We start from the raw sequence: 17,753 nt of genomic DNA, 5'->3' as shown, positions 1-17,753 counted from the left end.
GTCCCCATCCTGCCAAACTATCCAAATTTAATCCATCCTTCAAATATCTGTATTTTATATTCATTCTTTCCATACAATTTATCAAATACCTGACATAGTACCTAACACACATATTTGTTGGATATGACTCTGTTTCACATTACCTTGTGCCTTGCACTGAGTACATGAATGCTCAGTGAAATTTGTCCCCTGCTAACTAATAGCACTATTCCTTAGAACAATGGGAGTTAGTATCACATTCTGGATGGAAGACAAAACCAAAAGCACTTGAGACTTCAGTCTTTGAACAACAAGCCTCACTCTTAACCGACCCCAGGACCTTGAGCCATGTCCTCATCCAGAAGCTTGTTCCCTAATTCATAAATCCTGACGAATGACACAGGCACATTGCCTTAATGTTTATAGAGCCCAGTAACTTACTGCTAAGTGCCTGGAGATCTTCAGAAGAAAGGCACCTAGGGACAGACACCCCATGCAGTCATAAAAGCAAAACACTCCCAAAAAACTAGGAAAAGGAAGAGGCTCCATAACTTAGTACAGCAGAGAACTAAAGTAGGCACATAGGAAATCAATCCTTAGATTGTAATTTCTTAATACAGAGACAGGGAAAGAGATTAGAGGGGTGAAGGATGGGGCTAGGGGGACAGGATGTCCAAGTCTATAATGTGACTTGGGATGTGGGAGAAGTGCCCATCTTTCATCTCAGCTAAACAAAAACCGGAACAACAACATGTATTGTTAGCCTAATTAAGCCAGTTAAAAGGCTTGGGCAAACAGGCTCCTGTAAGTGGCTTGTTTGTGAATTGTGACAAGTCCTGAATTATGCCACGCTCTCTTTTCAACTTCATTCTTTTCATTCCATAGCTCCTACCAACACCTCAGGCAAAGTATCTTCTTCCTAGACCCAGGAGCCACTCTAGGGAAGTTAAGGCCAGATGTGAGTGTTGTCCGGTCGTCTGGACCCTTGACACTGAATTCCTAAAGTTGAAAAAAAATGGCCAGCCTCGCAGAACACACAGTTTTCACAAGGTCTGTCCCTGAGACTGAAGCAAAGAAGAAACTGTTGTCCTGTCCCCAAATGGTGGTTAGTTGTAGGATAGCGACAATGACAGCTCTAGAGCACTTCTACCATTTTATATCTTCGACAGTTTCCAGTGGTTTCTTAATCGTCCTGGGCGTGTTTCTTCCTCCGTAAACTGTGGCTAACACTAATACCTATCTCACAGGTGGTTGGGAAAAGCGAAGGAGAAGGCGAACCAGAAAGCGTTCTGCCCACAGTAAATCGTTATAGAGAAGGCGTTAGAGCTGCAAATCCTCCCCACCCCCCAACAATGCACTTTACAAACCAGCAGTCACCACTAATACTGCCGGCCTCCTCCTAAGGAATCATGGGCCGTGAAGTCCTTTGATAGTCACACCCTCGTTTGCTGTCATGGAGGTGAGAACTACGCCTCCCAGGATGCCGCGGTGAGGCCGCCGCCACGAGCGCCCTCGTCTCCGCCCCCGCTGCGCGCGGCCTCCTGGGATGCGCAGTCCCAGGACTCACCAGGCCCGGCAGCAAAGCGCGCGGAAGAACCACAAGCCCCAGACGCCCTCGCGGCCACTCTTCTCCCTCCCCTCAGCCGTCGGAGTGCTGTTTTTGTTGTTGGTGAAAGGTGAGGGGAACAGCTGATCCGTCTGTGGGTAAGAAACTTGGCCTAATTCGGGGGCGATCTTATACGGGAGGGGTCACTCCACTTTCCAGTCTGTGAAAGGATGATCTAAGGAAACTGTAGAAGGGGGATACAGGAGCGTTTGGGTTTTAACACTTTCCATACTGGAGAAGCCAGCCCCACCGTTTTGGGAGTTCTTAGTTTCAAGGGGGCCCTGAATAGGGGGATGCCCCCTCATTGTCCTCGCCTTCTTCTCAGCCCTTCTTTGCAAAGCTTGATACGCTTAGGGGAGTTTGAAGGAGCTGAAATCTTTGCTTATTGTCTCTCAGGCAAGAGTCGGCCACCACAAACCTTCCCTCAATCCCCCGCCCAAATCCAAAGGCCTTCACTACGCTGAATCCCTGGGGGACGAGGGAACTTTCCAAGTTGTAGAATGTCAAGGAACTCTAGAGCCCTCCAGAATAGGGGATGGGACACCCTCTCCCCCATGCGAACATCTGAATCTGTCTACACACCTACACCTTAGGTGCCCAGAACTTTCAGGCAAGGAGAATGTTTACAGCTGTTACAGATTTTCTTTGTGGGGAGTATTTATTTGAGGGTTCTCTTGGCTTAGATCTTTGGGGGCAATTCATACACACCCACACCCCCTTAGAAGTCTGGAAGAACTGTATTTGGAGAAAAAATGGACTAGTTTTAACTAGGAATTTTTCAGAGAGATGAAAATCCAAAGAAATTTCTTGTCTTCAATCTCTGTTTTGGAGGGAGAAGTTGCCACTTTTTGTATTGCTGGCCTACCTTTCTTTCTCCACTGAGTTTCTGCTTTCTTTTAAAGGTCCTGTCCCTTTGACTTAAGCCCGATGTGGATTTGTGATGTTTGGGGGCGTGCACATGACTAGTGGTGATGGCTGATTAGACACATCAGCTGCGGCTGTCACAGGAAGCACAGTAGTGGGCTGGAGAGAGATGAATAAGAGTGCCATCTCACAGCCCTGGGCTGAGGAGTTCTCTTGATTTTCATTATTATCTGTCCTCACCCAACCCTCATATTTTCCAGTTAATTCTCCCCAGCTAACTTGGAACACCCCTTCCTCTCAACCTCATCCTATATCATGTCTCCAACTACCAACTCAAACAAATGGGAAGCTCGAGACACTTGGAATTGAGGCTAAGAGGAGCAGAGAGAAAATGGGGAGGGAAATAATAGAGTGAAATGAGCAGGTTTCTAATCCTGCTGCAGACAAGATCTGGAGAGAAGAATGTTAGGTTCTTTTTGAACTGTCTTGCCCTTGTTTTAACATTAAATATACATTTCCCCTTCTTAGGGCCCCCCATTTCCGACTTTCTAGTCTGTTCCCTGCCCAGGGGTGGGGCTTTCCTGGCTCCAGGCCCCCGCATTCCATCTCCCCACACCACCACGTTCCTGCTAAGTGTTGCACTCCACCCTTGAAGCTGCCGCCTCCAGAATTCTTGACTTCCTGGAATAATAAAGTTGAGGGATAGAACCTGTCTTTCCTTATATCCTCCCCTTCCCTTTGTCTCTTGGATGACAGCAGAAGCTTTCTGCTTCTCTAGAATTGATAGGGATAGACAGCTCAGAGAAGGGGAGAGGACTGAGACCTCAGCAGCCTGAAGATTGGGCTGTTGGTTGTCTCTGCCCCACCCCCCAAGCCATATTCCAGCTCTGAAAACTCACCCATTCCTTTTAGGGATCAGCTGAGGTCATAACTCAGGGTCATAATTCACTCCTGGGTACAGCTGAGTCAACAAGCTTAGGAACAGGTAAGGAGACCTGCTCAGAATGAGAGGGCCCCACATCTCAGTTGGATTTTGCATTCAAGAGCCAGAAGGTGTGAGAGATGGGATAGGGAAATGGAGGCTGGAGAATTTGGAATGCTCATGGAGATTAAGAGGTGAAAAGGAGGGATTGAAGGGGGCAGAGCCTGGGATACTGAGACTTGGTTGGTCAATGGGGCAGTGAAAGAGAGCAAAAATTAGATCTGAACTCTAAGAAAGATCTATGATCCAGAGAGGGCATAATGTGAGACAGGGTGGGGACTGGCTTGGAAGACCAGACCTATGTCCTACAGCCTAAGAGTGATACCTCTAAAAGGTCCTAAAACCCTCAGGGGATGGAAACCAGGTATACCTTCATCTCCAGTGGTAGGGGCTGTGAGTGGGTGGAGGTAGAATGTAAGGGGAAGGAGGTGGAGTGGAGAGACTTCAGCGTATCAACCCTTTTTTTCATAGGAGGGCAGATATCTCAAGGGCAGGATGGAAGAATCATCATTAAGCCGGGCGCCATCCCGGGGTGGAGTCAACTTTCTGAATGTAGCCCGGACCTACATCCCCAACACCAAGGTGGAATGTCACTACACCCTTCCCCCAGGCACCATGCCCAGTGCCAGTGACTGGATTGGCATCTTCAAGGTATCCCTGGAACCATTTTTGGCTTAGGTTTATGGCCCATGGTTTGGTTGGACTAAAGGGAATGATTAGGTTCTTAGATTCTCAACCTCGGGTTGTTAGAGAAAAAGGAAGAAAGATGTCACAGATGACAGAGGCCACCTGTATAAGCAAAGCTTATCTTCTCCCCATCTTAGCCTTGCTTACTCCTGACACATTAGTATCAGTCCCCTTTCCTGGTCTCTTGCCATTGTTGCCACTGTAGCTCTGTCCTGTCCCCCTCATTCAATCCCTCAGCCCTTTCTACCATCCATAGGTGATAGTTCTGTCACCATTCCCTTCTCCTACCTTGGGCTTTCTCAGGTGGAGGCCGCCTGTGTTCGGGATTACCACACTTTTGTGTGGTCTTCAGTGCCTGAAAGTACAACTGATGGTTCCCCCATCCACACCAGTGTCCAGTTCCAAGGTACAAGGGAAGATGGAAAATGGGGGGGGAAGAGCCAAGGGAGTAGAGATTTGGAAGAAGGTATCGGGCTCAGAAACATAAAAGTTAGGCACAGAGGACAAGGAAATATAAATGCAAATAAATATATGAGAATATATGCAGCAGGGCTCAGCAGATGTAGAATCATGGGATTATTACAGAATCAGGGACTTAGAAGCAACTGTAGAGGGCATCTAGTCCCGCATCCTACCCAAAGGAGGAGGAACTCCTCTTACGGAACTAGGGGGTAGGGAGGAGGGAAAATAGCATTATGTGTTGAGAACAGGATGATCATAAGATTCTGAAAGACCTGGGTTCAAATCTCTACCCTAATACTGACAAGCTGATTGGCCTCACATAACCTCCCTGTTTCTGTTATCTTAACAGTAAAGGGCTTAGAGGGACACTAAGAGGATTTAAAATGGTTCAGGTGAAGCTGTTAGCACAGTGTCTGGTACATGGTAGGCATTCAGTAAATGGTAACTAGCGTTATTATGATTGTGATTGAAGGGGAGTGAGTTTGGGAAAGAGAGGAAGGAGAGGGCTAGGCAGAAAGGAGGGAGAAGAGTATCCCAGGGAACAGAAATAGTATGTGGGAGGTAGATAGGAGAGAAAACAGGGAGCGAGGGGCTGAGCCAAGGACAATGAATAATGTGGTGCACTAGGGGAAAGGGGGAACTGCTAAGCACTTGAGGACCTGGGATCATACTGGGGTCCTGGATCCATTTTTCCCACAGCCAGCTACCTGCCCAAACCAGGAGCCCAGCTCTACCAGTTCCGATATGTGAATCGCCAGGGCCGCGTGTGTGGACAGAGCCCCCCTTTTCAGTTCCGAGAGCCAAGGCCCATGGATGAACTGGTGACCCTGGAGGAAGCAGATGGCGGCTCTGACATCCTCCTGGTTGTGCCCAAGGCAACTGTCCTGCAGGTGAGAAAAGAGCAGCAGAGTTGCTCCAAGCAAGGGAGTGGGAGGACAGCATTGCAAGGGGCTCCTTCCCACTTCACCCTCCCTTCATCTGTAGCCTCAACTGAAGACCTCCTGGAAGTTATACAAAGTCCTGCCTCCTTGTATTGGAAGTTATACAAAGTCTCAGTCTAACATAGACAGACAGGAACATGTAAGGCAGGAAAGCAAGCCACCCACAGGCCTGTGTAACCCAAGATTTCCTAAGAACTTTTCAAGCCTTCCTTCTCCAAAGGCTATATCCTGCCCTGAGCCCTACAGGACGATCCAGATGGTGGAGGGAGGCTATTGCAGGAAACATTCAGAGGAAGTGGGGGATAAGACCTGCTTCTAGGACAAGCGAGGAGTGAGAGCAGATAGGCAGGAGCCCAGACCTGTGCTGTCCAGTACCACAGGTGCTTAACCACTTCTAAAGTGCCTAATCCAAATCGGGATGTACCGTATGGGTGAGATACACATCAGATTTTGAAGACATGGTATTTTAAAAAGAATGTAAAAGACCTCAATAATTTTTATATTGATTACATGTTGAAATGGATAGACTGGATTAGATTAAATATTATTAAAATTAATTTCACATGTTTCTTATTACTTTTTTTAAGGGGCTACTAGAAAATTTTAAATTCTATGTGTGGCTTGTATTATATTTCTGTTGGGCCAAATAGAGAAGAATTAGGGAATGGAGGCAGATACTAGCAAGGAAGACTTTCTGAAGGAAGGCAAGGACAGGGCCAGGTAGGGGACAAGTACATCCTCCAGACAACGAAAGGCCTGACGAAGTCTCAGAAGATGAGAATGAGTAGCTTTTCTGTGATTTAGACAAACAAACCCCTGCCCTCTAGAACTCCAAGTCTAATAAGTACACAGAGTCAACACCAGAATAGGAAAATGTTTGTGTCTCACAGAAGTAAGAGATGCATGAGCTTCTATTCTGTGTTCTGTTTTCACATTCATGATTCTCTTTTAAACCTTACAACAACCCAGACTAAGGGATCATTTTACAGATGAGGACACAGAGACTCAGAGAAGTTAAATAACTTGTTCAAAGTCACATAGCTACACAAGCACGGTGACACACACCTATTCCAGCTACTTGGGAGGCTGAGGTGGGAGGATCTTTTGAGGCCAGGAGTTCGAGACTGCAGTGAGCTATGATCGTGCCTATGAATAGCCACTGCACTTCTTCCTGGGCAACATAGCAAGACCCTGTCTTTTTGAAAAAAAGTTGTAACTAGTAAAAATTGTATTGGAGATTTGAACCCAAGTCTATCCAACTCCAGAACAGTTAGGGTAAAATTAGGGGAGCCATCTCTTGTCTGTGTTCATCGAGAAAGACTTGCGCCAGACGAGAGATTCCTGCAGTTACAGAGTGAGGAACGGTAAGAGGGATGGATCAGTTAAGAGTGCCATGAGCTGATGTGTCTGACTGGGTGGTGGGCGGGATTCAGTAGCACACCACACCTCTGCTCAACTCACCTTTTTATAGCCCATACTGATGTCACCTCCCAACCCCAGAATGCATCTGGAGAGTGATGGGGATGGAACCTTAGAATGGGTGCTTCACAAGCACACCTCCCTTCCCATCCTGTCCCCTGTAGAACCAGCTGGATGAGAGCCAGCAAGAACGAAATGACCTGATGCAGCTGAAGCTACAGCTGGAGGGGCAGGTGACAGAGCTGAGAAGCCGAGTACAGGAGCTCGAGAGGACTCTGGCAACCGCCAGGCAGGAGCATGCAGAGCTGATGGAGCAGTACAAGGTGGGAGTTGGGCCAAGTAGGGGACAGGGCCTGGCTGCTCAGCTAGTTCCAAAATCTGAACCCAGTGAAAAGAGTGAAGGAGAGATGTTAGTGGGCCTTTAAGGTGGTTCTGCCATCAACCAAATAGGTTTAAGGGGAACAAGTGGGATTAAACTTATTATGATGAGAGTCGTGTCCCAAACTTGTAATGAGATTCAGTTCTTTGAACATAGGAATGCTGGGGTAAGGTGGGGCTGGCCATCTTCTCAGGAAAGGGAATGTTCCCTTAGAGTTTCTTTTGCAAGGAAGGTGATGGGAAAGGAGGGTAGGAGAAGTCAAACTCTGGCATACTCCTCCTAAGCCTTTGTTCTACCATTTGAGAGATGAGTGTCAACCTCCCTCTTCTTCTGGGGGACCCTTAATTCCAGGGGATTTCCCGGGCCCATGGGGAGCTCACAGAAGAAAGGGACATACTGAGCCAGCAACAGGGAGACCACGTGGCACGCATCCTGGAGCTGGAGGATGACATCCAGACCATCAGTGAGAAAGTGCTGACAAAGGAGGTAGAGCTGGACAGGTGAGGGGACCTTCCTTACCCCCTTTGCTTCCCATGATGCCTGAACTCCAGCCTCCTGTTTCGGGAAGGCAGACCTGCTCTCTGTCTCATGGTTTCTCTTTCCCTTCTCAACCTCAATCGGGGTATTCCAATTAATGGGGACATCTTCTGCCTAGCTTTCTTTCATCTTTCCTAACATCATTCTGTATTCCTCACCTTCGGAAATAATCATAGTTATTATACCGTTTATTGTGATAGCTAAGCAAGAGCTAGGACTGGAGGATTTGGAAGAAGAAAATGACAGCACGGCCGGGCGAGGTGGCTCACGCCTGTAATCCTAGCTCTCTGGGAGGCCGAGGCGGGCGGATTGTTTGAGCTCAGGAGTTCGAAACCAGCCTGAGCAAGAGTGAGACCCCGTCTCTACGAAAAATTAGAAAGAAATTAATTGGACAACTAGAAATATATAGAAAAAATTAGCCAGGCATGGTGGTGCATGCCTGTAGTCCCAGCTACTCGGGAGGCTGAGGCAGTAGGATCGCTTGAGCCCAGGAGTTTGAGGTTGCTGTGAGCTAGGTTGACGCCACGGCACTCACTCTAGCCAGGGCAACAGAGTGAGACTGTCTCAAAAAAAAAAAAAAGAAAATGACAGCACAAGATAAGAGAGGGTGAATTTCATATTTTACCACAGGAAATGCAAGATTAGACTCTGGTCTTACTATTAAGATATGTTAGAACTGTGATCCAGGAATGTTATGGAATATCTCCCCTGAAAAAGGCCATCAATCATAGAGTCTTAGCATTGGGAGGAGTATAAGGTCATGAGTGGCTATGTAAGAGAAGACCCCCTCAGGAGGCAGCCTCTCTCAATATTAGACAGATGTCACTTTTGTATCTCTTGTGTTTGAGCTAAAACTCTGTCCTTGTATAACTTACCAGTGGGTCCTAGTTTTAAACCTCTGGAGCCACACAGAATAAATTTCTTTCTTCTACCAGAAAACTGTTATTTCTACCAAATAGCTTAAATATTGACCACCACCTCCCATGTCTATCCTTCAAATTTTCATCAGGTTAAACATTCTAGTTCTTTCACTGAGCAAATGGTATAGTTAAGTTTCATTCACTATTGGTAGATTTGATATTGTTAAAAAAAAAAAAAAACCTCTTTATAGGCAAGAGGCATTCTGTGCAAGGCCTAGAATAAAAAGTGAATTGATCTGAGAGGCTTCTTCAAGATATGTTAGTCTTGCCCTAGGGAGATATTAGATGTCTCTGTTCTAACTCACGGAGCAGAAAAGCAGGGATCAGGTTGAACATCTGGAAAAGATTAGGTATTGTCTAGACCAGGCATCAGCAAACTATGGCCCATGGGGCAAATGTAGCCTGTCACCTGTTTTTGTACAGCTCACAGGTAAGAATGGTTGGAGAAGAAATTAAAAGGGGAATATTTTGTGACAGGTGAAAATTGTATAAAATTCACATCTCAGCATTCATAAATAAAGTTTTATTGGAACACCATGCTCATTCATTTACATATTGTCCATGGCTGCTTCCCCACCATGGTGACAGGGTTGAGTAGTTGCCATGGAATCTGCACAGCCTGCAAAGCCTAAAATATTTGCTGTGAGGCTCTTTACAGAAAAAGTCTGCCAACTTTTGACCTAGATCAAAAGTTTGTAATTACTAATGACTTCCCCTTGTCTGGAAAAGACTGGATTCTAGTCTCTAGATTGGGTGAAAACAACCAGGAGCCATCAGCAGAACATTCCTTAAAAAGATAAGAAAAACTATTTATTTCTAGATTGTGCCCCAGAACCTGGAATCTTGGGTTCTTGGGGCTTAGACCTGGATCATTTGGTTGGGGATTTAAGCATGCTGGAGTGAAGTGGAGGTCTGGGCCTAGAGGAACACCAGTAGAAGAGCACAAGAGGTCTGAGTCCTTCATTCTTTCTCTAGGTGACCAGATTATCTGACATGTCATCCCCCCACTCACAGGGTTAGAGACACGGTGAAGGCCCTGACTCGGGAACAAGAGAAACTCCTTGGGCAACTGAAGGAAGTGCAAGCAGACAGGGAGCAAAGTGAGGTAAGGAGCTGAGGGTTGGTTTACTTTCTCCATTATTAAGCCAGTATTGATTGAGTCCCTTCTGAGTGCTGGGCACCAAAGGGAATAAAGATGTGAAGACTACGTTGTGTGCACTCTACTAGGGAACATAAGACATGTACCCAGATCGGGATTGGTCAAAGTGTAATGTAAGAAGTATCACAAGAGAAATCTAATAAATTATCATAGAGCTTTGGAGGGATGGGTGAAAGCACATCTTGTTAGACATTAGAAAAGTCTTTTTAAAACGGGGCTTGACTAGCCTAGTACTTTCAAACCTTTTTAGCAAAAGAACTCTTTCCTCCCCACCCACCAATGAAGTTTTCATCTTATGTGGAACCTCGCTGAATAAAGATAAACAATATTTTATTACTATAAATGTATTTTTATAAATTCAAATGTATAACATTTACTTATAAGGTAATGAAAACAATTAAGTAATTCTGATGGAAACCAAACTTTGAAATTAGAGGTTATGGATAACTGTTCTGTCAGCCTCAGCAACTAATGTATTTCTGTATTTTATTTTGGTTGTACAATTTTGAGAACACCTGAGTCACACACAAGTAGGTGCAAATGATAACAGTTTTTAAACTGTCCACCTTATAATCTCAGTTTACTCTTTAATTCAATAGAAACTTTATTCTGAGGTTTGTACAAAAATGAATTAACCTGGAAGCACATGTCTATGGATTGGTGATCTCCAGTGTGTTAACTCGGGAGTTTGTGTGTTGCTTTTTAACAGAATTTTTAATAATATAGAATAAGTTCAGATCAAATATTTTTAGGATTTCGCTTCCTCAGAACCCTGGGTTTGCGTGGAAGATGGTCTAAAAACCCTTTGCTCAGCAGTGAGAATAGGTAGAATTTGAACAGAGATGAGAGGGAGGCTATCCTAGGAACAGAGAAAGACGGGAGCAAAGGCTGAGAGGCCAGAACACTCAGGGCACCTGGACGTGTGGGTGAAGAGTTTGAGATAAGGCCTAGCTCAGACTGTGGAGGATCTTGAGTTTAGTCATCATCTGTAAGCAGTGAGAGGCTTTGATGGTTTTCAAGTCGGGGTGACATGTACTTAAAGAACTGTACTTAAAGAATCAGAACTGTACTTAAAGAAGATTAATCTGATTGCCCTGTGGTAAATGAGCTAGTTATGAGGTTATTCAGTAGTCCAAGCAAGAAATGACCAGAGGCCGGGCACGGTGGCTCACGCCTGTAATCCTAGCACTCTGGGAGGCCGAGGCGGGTGGATCGCTCAAGGTCAGGAGTTCAAGACCAGCCTGAGCAAGAGCGAGACCCCGTCTCTACTAAAAACAGAAAGAAATTATTTGGACAACTAAAAATCTATATAGAAAAATTAGCCGGGCATGGTGGCACATGCCTGTAGTCCCAGCTACTCGGGAGGCTGAGGCAGTAGGATTGCTTGAGCCCAGGAATTTGAGGTTGCTATGAGCTAGGCTGATGCCACGGCACTCTACTCCAGGCAACAGAGCAACAGAGTGAGACTCTTTCTCAAAAAAAAAAAAAGAAATGACCAGAGCCTAAGCTAATGTGGTTGTGGCAATAAAAGAAAAGAGAAGACGGTGTGACCAGGATGGAGGATGGAGAAGCAATAAGCTTTTGTGTGGGCTGCTAGGGAGAGGACAGAGCCAAGCATGGCACCAAGGGATCCAGCCTGGGTGTCTTGGGAGATAGGTAGTACCATGGACAGGAATAAAAGGAAAGACTGGGGCAGTAGACTATGCTGAGTTTGAGACATCCAAACTGAGTTTTGTTTTAAGAGGAAGAGTGGAGAAGCAGACATGGGACATGAATACCTGCATGTAAGACCCCAGGCTGTGATGCTGGAGCTCATTTCAGGAGCTAGAGACTGGATGTTAAGGATTGAATCCCTTTGAGCTGAGAACCCAAGAATGGCTGGCAAGAACTGAATGCTTGAGTGTGTGTTAAATCTGAACCTTGACCTCCCTCATCACAACGTTCACCTCCCCGGCCACCCCAACGCATATACCCCCTTCCTTACCTGCTTTCCACTTCCATCAGGCTGAGCTCCAAATGGCACAACAGGAGAATCATCGCTTAAATTTGGAGCTGCAGGAGGCCAGGGGCCAGCAAGAGGAGCAGGGTGCTCAGGTCCAGCGACTGAAGGACAAAATGGCCCAGATGAAGGACACCCTAAGCCAGGCCCAGCAGCGGGTGGTGAGTGAAGGCCCCTAAGCAACAGAAAGCAGTGAAAAGTTCAAGAGCTAGTTGTAGAAAATTTGGGGTGGCCAGAGAAAAGGGGAAAAGATATGGCTAAAGGCTAAACAATCCAATCCTCAGTCCTAATGCAGTGGGGGGAGGAGGGAGCTTGGTTACCCATGGTTGACAAATGATTCACTGGGAACTCTGATCTCCATCTCCTCCTTTCTCGTGAGGCTGAGCTGGAGCCCCTAAAGGAGCAGCTTCGAGGGTCCCAGGAGCTTGCAGCTTCAAGCCAGCAGAAGGCCACCCTTCTTGGGGAGGAGTTGGCCAGCGCAGCAGCAGCCAGAGACCGCACCATAGCTGAGCTACACCGCAGCCGCCTGGAAGTGGCTGAAGTCAACGGCAGGCTGGCCGAGCTCAGTTTGCACTTGAAGGAGGAAAAAAGCCAGTGGAGCAAGGAGCGGGCAGGGCTGCTGCAGAGTGTGGAGGTAGAGGGATGAGGGGACCTAGGGGTCTGATGGCCACCATCCACCTCTGTGGGGACTCCTACATGTGGTCAGACCCTCTGGGAGGAGAGAAGAGGGGTTGAAAACCTTAGGGGACTCAGGGGTGGAGAGGGGCTTTGAGGGAGGTACACTTTACTTTCCAGGCATGACCCTCCCTAGCCAGGGTATCCTAATCCTGATCACCATAGCACCCCTGTCTTGGTTACTATACTTGGCAGAGAAACATTTTCTGTCCTGGGCTCCAGGCCCTGCCAGAAGTACCCATTCCTGATCAGCACCAGCACCTTGCTATTATGTCTTGTCCTTTTTTCGGAGGGTATAGGAAATGAGGAATGCAAAAAGGGGCAATTGCTCCAAAAACAATTCAGTCAAATAAGGCAGTAGTCCCCAACCTGTTTGGCTCCAGGATCCGGTTTCATGGAAGACAATTTTTCCACGGATGGTGAGGGGTGGGGTGGAGGTGGGGAGGCAGAGCACAGGTGGTGATGCCAGCGGCAGGAGCTGCTGTAAATACAGATGAAGCTTCTCTCACTGGCTGCTCACCTCCTGCTGTGTGCACCCCACTTCCTAAGTTTCATGGAAGACAATTTTTCCACAGATAGGGTGTGGGGGGAGTGGAGTTCTGCAGCCCAGTCCCTAACAGGCCGCAGACCAGTACCAGTCCTGTCCTCAGCCCAGGGGTTGGGGACTGCAGCAATAAAGGAAGACACACAATGAGGTATGGTGCTGTTGCTGGTGGCATCCCTTTCCTTCCCCTTCCCCCTCCCATTTTCCTTTTTGGCTTTCTCCCAGGCAGAGAAGGACAAGATCCTGAAGCTGAGTGCAGAGATACTTCGACTGGAGAAGGCAGTTCAGGAGGAGAGGACCCAGAATCAAGTGTTCAAGACTGAACTGGCCCGGGAAAAGGATTCTAGCCTGGTAAGGCATCCAGCCACCAGGGGTCCTGTCCTGTGGCCTCCTGAGGCATCAGTGCCCCTTAGCTCTGTCTTGGATGTGGTCTCAGAAGTGTCAGACGTCCAATTCTATGTTGGGCAGCATCTCACTTGCACACTTCCAAGCCCTCATTGGTTCGAAATGTGCAATGTACCTTTCTGCTCTCAGGGCACACATCTTGGCCTAGTAGGGGTGACTTAGGATAATCATAAAGTATCCCCCTGGTATGACCAAGGCCTCTGCAGTCTAGCCCAGAGGCAGTCATCCAGGTCTACACTTGAGACGCAAAGACTAGGACTCAGATGACTGTGTCTGTGTGGCCAAGACAAGGGACTCCTGGAGGAAGAGTGATGGGGACTCCCCTGTGTGTGTTGGAGGAGGAGGAGAGGAACAGAGGCAGGAGGTGACCTGGTTCTAGGTCGTTGATCCAGGTCCCAGATCCCAGCTTCTTGGAGGTACATTCTAGGCTCCAAATTCAAGGTGGCCCTTTTCCCTCAGGTGCAGTTGTCAGAGAGTAAGCGGGAGCTGACGGAGCTGCGGTCAGCCCTGCGTGTGCTCCAGAAGGAAAAGGAACAGTTACAGGAGGAGAAGCAGGTGAGGACCTGTAACTCAGGCCCTGTGGATGCCACAGTTGAGGACTTGAAGGCCGGAAATTTTGTATCTTCTTGTCATGTCTTGATTTAGAAACTGGTATCTCTAAGAGGTCCCAGATGCTAAAAATGGGACCCTGGCTCCTCTTATTAGCTGACTTGGCAGGACACAGGAGGATCGCTAGGAGAAGGAGGGATGTAAGGGACAAAGGAGGGCTGCTGGGTCTATGTGAAGTTGCCATACCCTTCTGTGAAGGCATCTAATCCTGGGAGCTAAGAGTTCATCTCGGATACAAGGAAAGGCTCTGTAGGCCAGTAAGGTTGGCATCTTCCCAGCCTCCAGCACCTGCCTCTTTCCTCCCCAATTCCAGGAACTGCTAGAGTACATGAGAAAGCTGGAGGCCCGCCTGGAGAAGGTGGCAGATGAGAAATGGAATGAGGACGCTGCCACAGAGGATGAGGAGGCCACTGCAGGGCTGAGTCTGTACACCCCCAGCCTTGTGACACCTCTTCCTCACTCCACCTCCCCCTATTGAGGAAAGCTCCATGTGACCCTTCTGGGAGCTGCCTCTGCCTTTTATGTGTTTTGCCTTTTCCTTGCCAGTCCCTGGCCCCTGTTTGTTTTAACTATATTCCTCATCCAGAGGAGACAGAGCTGATGCAACCCTCTGACAATGCATCCTTCTTTCTTTGCTTGCTTCCTCTCCTGCAGGCTGCCCGGCAGCTCTGACAGACTCCGAGGACGAGTCCCCAGAAGACATGAGGCTCCCGCCCTATGGCCTATGTGAGCGTGGAGATGCAAGCTCCTCTCCTGCTGGGCCCCGAGAGGCTTCTTCTGTCGTTGTCATCAGCCAGCCGGCTCCCATTGCCCCCCACCTCTCAGGGCCAGCTGAAGACAGTAGTTCTGACTCGGTGAGCAGAAGCAGTAAGAAGAAGTAGGGCCAAACCCAAGTGTCCCAGCCTCTAGAGCAGGAAGTCTCAGCCACACTAAGAGAGGAGGCAGGCCCAGCCTCTCTTCAAGGCCACCAATGGATATCACCCCAAAACCCAACCCTGCCCAATAGCCTCACTGCTTCTCCCTGACATTCGTTCTCTTCCTATCCACCAGCCCCCATCTAAACGCCTCTCCTGCTGCACTCTTCCTACAGCCCCTCTGGTCACTGTCCCAGCCTCTGCTGCTCTTCCCTTACCTGTCCCAGTGTGCTGCTCCCCCATCTTGGGACACCATCCCCAAACCCAACTCTGTCTTTTTGGTGCCCAGGAGGCTGAAGATGAGAAGTCAGTCCTGATGGCAGCTGTGCAGAGTGGGGGTGAGGAGGCCAACCTGCTGCTTCCGGAACTGGGCAGTGCCTTCTATGACATGGCCAGGTGAGTGCAGCCGGGGGGACAGGAGGGAGTCAGGAGCAAAGGGCATCCATGTGAACAGTCACCATGCCCTGCTCCCGCATCTGCCTTCCTGACCTTAGCCAAGAAAAGGAGATACAGGTGTGGTTGACACAGAAAATTACCCACTGCTCAAAATCCCATGTGCCTTCAGGTAATCCCTCCCCTGTCTTATCAGTGCACTCAGAGGTCCTGCCTTTAACTGGCTTTTGTGTTGTTCTAGCATCATCTTCTGTGGAGCCCAAATTGCCCTGCATCCCCTCTCCCCTGCCCCTACCCCTTCCCCAACCACCAGGTAGGTACCTAGGTTCCTTGGGGAAGGAAGGGAGGTGACCAAGGCCCCCAGGGATGGAAGCAGAGAGAAGACTGGGACCCAGCATCCATCCAGCTACACCTGAAATGCTTTTCTTCTTCCCTGACTTCATGGGGGACCCTTTAAGAAGGGGAACCTACAGAGGTGGGGGATTCGGGTATCAGATTGCCCGCTTCTGCCTTCCTTTTTCTTCTCCGGGTCAAGAGGGCAGGCACAGGGAAGAGAGATTTCATCATTTAGTCCCCAGCTTTGCCTGAATGTGGGATGGGCTCAGGGCAGGGAGAGGGTGATGCTGTCATCCTTCTCGGCTGGAGCAGGAAGATGAAGGACGATGTCAGACTCATTTTCAGCCTCATTAGGCAGCAGACGGAGATGGAGGGAGGAGAGCAATAGGTTGGGGGATGGGCTGTGCATTGCAGAGACCAGCAGGGACTAAAGAAGAGAGGAAATGGGGAACTAGAAAACTCAGGCTTCCATATTATGGGGAGAAAGACGCTGCAGGAGAAACTGGGAGAGAGAACCAGCAGAATGCTGTACCGGGAGCAGGATAATCTGGGAACCCAGGTGCACGGGTCCCACTCCCTGAGGTCTACAAGTCAAGAAGGCAACAAAGCACACTGACTCTCTCCTCCCCTCTGTCTCTCCTTAGTGGCTTTACAGTGGGTCCACTGTCAGAGGCCAGCACTGGGGACCCTGCCACTCCCCCATGGAAGGAGTGTCCTATCTGTAAGGAGCGCTTCCCTGCTGAGAGTGACAAGGATGCCCTGGAGGACCACATGGATGGACACTTCTTTTTCAGCACCCAGGACCCCTTCACCTTTGAGTGATCTAACCCCTCCCTAATACCTGCACAGATACACACACACCCACAGACACACACACACACATTCTCATACAGTCAGACACAAACATGCACTTAGGTCTCGGGCCGGTTTCCCATCACACTGGGCTCCATGATATTCTGTTCTCTAAGAACCGCTTCTATGTGCCCTGGTTTCATCCCAAGCTTTCTCACTTCATCCTCTCCTACCTGGCTTTTTTGTCTTAGGCAGGAGCCCTTCTCAGAAGGAGTGGCTGAATTTACCCCCTGAAAGCGGTTCTGGAAGAACCAGGATGGAGGAGGCCTTCCCCTGTGAGAATGGAATCACCCACTCCTAGCCCTGGTTGCTTCTGATACTCACACAGCCACTGCACACACAAACACACTCACACACACTCCCCTTTCTGATGCCCCAAAGCCAATTCCTGGGGCGCCCCACCTCGCTTATTTGGGGTTTATGTTTGTTTACCTGAGTTTTCTCTGGGGCCTGCATAGAGGCAGCAGCATGGACGTCATGGCCTCTTCGGTCTCTTTCGGTTCACAGCTTCGTTGGTTTCTCTTTCTGTTCCCCTCCACACCCCACTCCAGCTTTTTCCCATAGCCCTAGATACTAAGTTTGGAGGTTTCTTTTGTATTTTTGAGGATTCCTGTACTCTGTCTCCTGCCCCTTCCAGCCCTCACTGCCCTGCCCGCACCCTCAGCCACCTCACATGGAAAGAAATAATGTATTCGTGCCTTCTGTGAGGGATGGGGGAACAAGTGGTTCCAGGTGTCCTCATTTCCCCACCTCTCCTCCCTCTCCAGGTACCCCCACAGCAATAAGAACTTCGCCCCGATACTCTCCCTTCTCTCTGTAGTTTGGACAAATATATTTATATGATATGTGTAACTGTCGTCATAAAGTGTGTTCTTATCATGAGTGTGGCTGGAGCAAACAGGGTCCAGACCTCTGGCTCTTAGACCCTCGTGGAGGGGAGAGGGAAGGAGGAGACTTGTCCCTGCCTCATGGGGGAGGATGCTGAGCAGTTATTTTCCCACTGTGCCTCCTGATGTGCTGGCACCAGTGGGAGGAGGGGGAGGAGGAAAGAAGCTCTGTCTCAAGTGGGAGATCTGGCTTGGAGAATACTG

The 17,753-nt window shown here is 48.6% G+C and overlaps 1 protein-coding gene across 2 annotated transcripts; it reads left to right on the top strand.

Moving 5' to 3' along the window:
- Positions 1 to 3,366: 3,366 nt before the first annotated feature.
- On the top strand, positions 3,367 to 17,504 carry CALCOCO1 (calcium binding and coiled-coil domain 1). 2 transcript variants are annotated; one of them, XM_012653505.1, is made up of 15 exons: positions 3,367 to 3,434; positions 3,903 to 4,082; positions 4,422 to 4,524; positions 5,280 to 5,470; positions 7,105 to 7,263; positions 7,671 to 7,819; positions 9,791 to 9,881; positions 11,940 to 12,095; positions 12,314 to 12,568; positions 13,379 to 13,504; positions 14,018 to 14,113; positions 14,481 to 14,589; positions 14,822 to 15,021; positions 15,371 to 15,477; positions 16,455 to 17,504. In XM_012653505.1, exons 2-15 carry the CDS (start codon positions 3,927 to 3,929, stop codon positions 16,630 to 16,632), a joined length of 2,076 nt encoding a protein of 691 aa, XP_012508959.1. In that variant the 5' UTR covers positions 3,367 to 3,434; positions 3,903 to 3,926; the 3' UTR covers positions 16,633 to 17,504. The 2 variants fall into 2 exon arrangements, with proteins under 2 accessions (XP_012508959.1, XP_012508965.1); XM_012653511.1 differs by lacking the exon at positions 14,018 to 14,113.
- Positions 17,505 to 17,753: the final 249 nt, after the last annotated feature.

This window comes from Propithecus coquereli, unplaced genomic scaffold (genome assembly GCF_000956105.1).
Source record: "Propithecus coquereli isolate 6110/MARCELLA unplaced genomic scaffold, Pcoq_1.0 Scaffold111, whole genome shotgun sequence".
NCBI classification, from domain to species: Eukaryota; Metazoa; Chordata; class Mammalia; order Primates; family Indriidae; genus Propithecus; species Propithecus coquereli.
The sequence above is the reverse complement of the archived record's forward strand: the minus strand, read 5'-3'. Positions and strand labels throughout refer to the sequence as shown.

Excerpts from the sequence above, each read along its gene's own strand:
- CALCOCO1 (XM_012653505.1), top strand. The coding sequence starts at position 3,927 with ATGGAAGAATCATCATTAAGCCGGGCGCCATCCCGGGGTGGAGTCAAC. Across the intron at positions 9,882-11,939 it reads CAGACAGGGAGCAAAGTGAG|GCTGAGCTCCAAATGGCACA; the intron begins GTAAGGAGCTGA and ends CACTTCCATCAG. Across the intron at positions 13,505-14,017 it reads GGGAAAAGGATTCTAGCCTG|GTGCAGTTGTCAGAGAGTAA; the intron begins GTAAGGCATCCA and ends CTTTTCCCTCAG.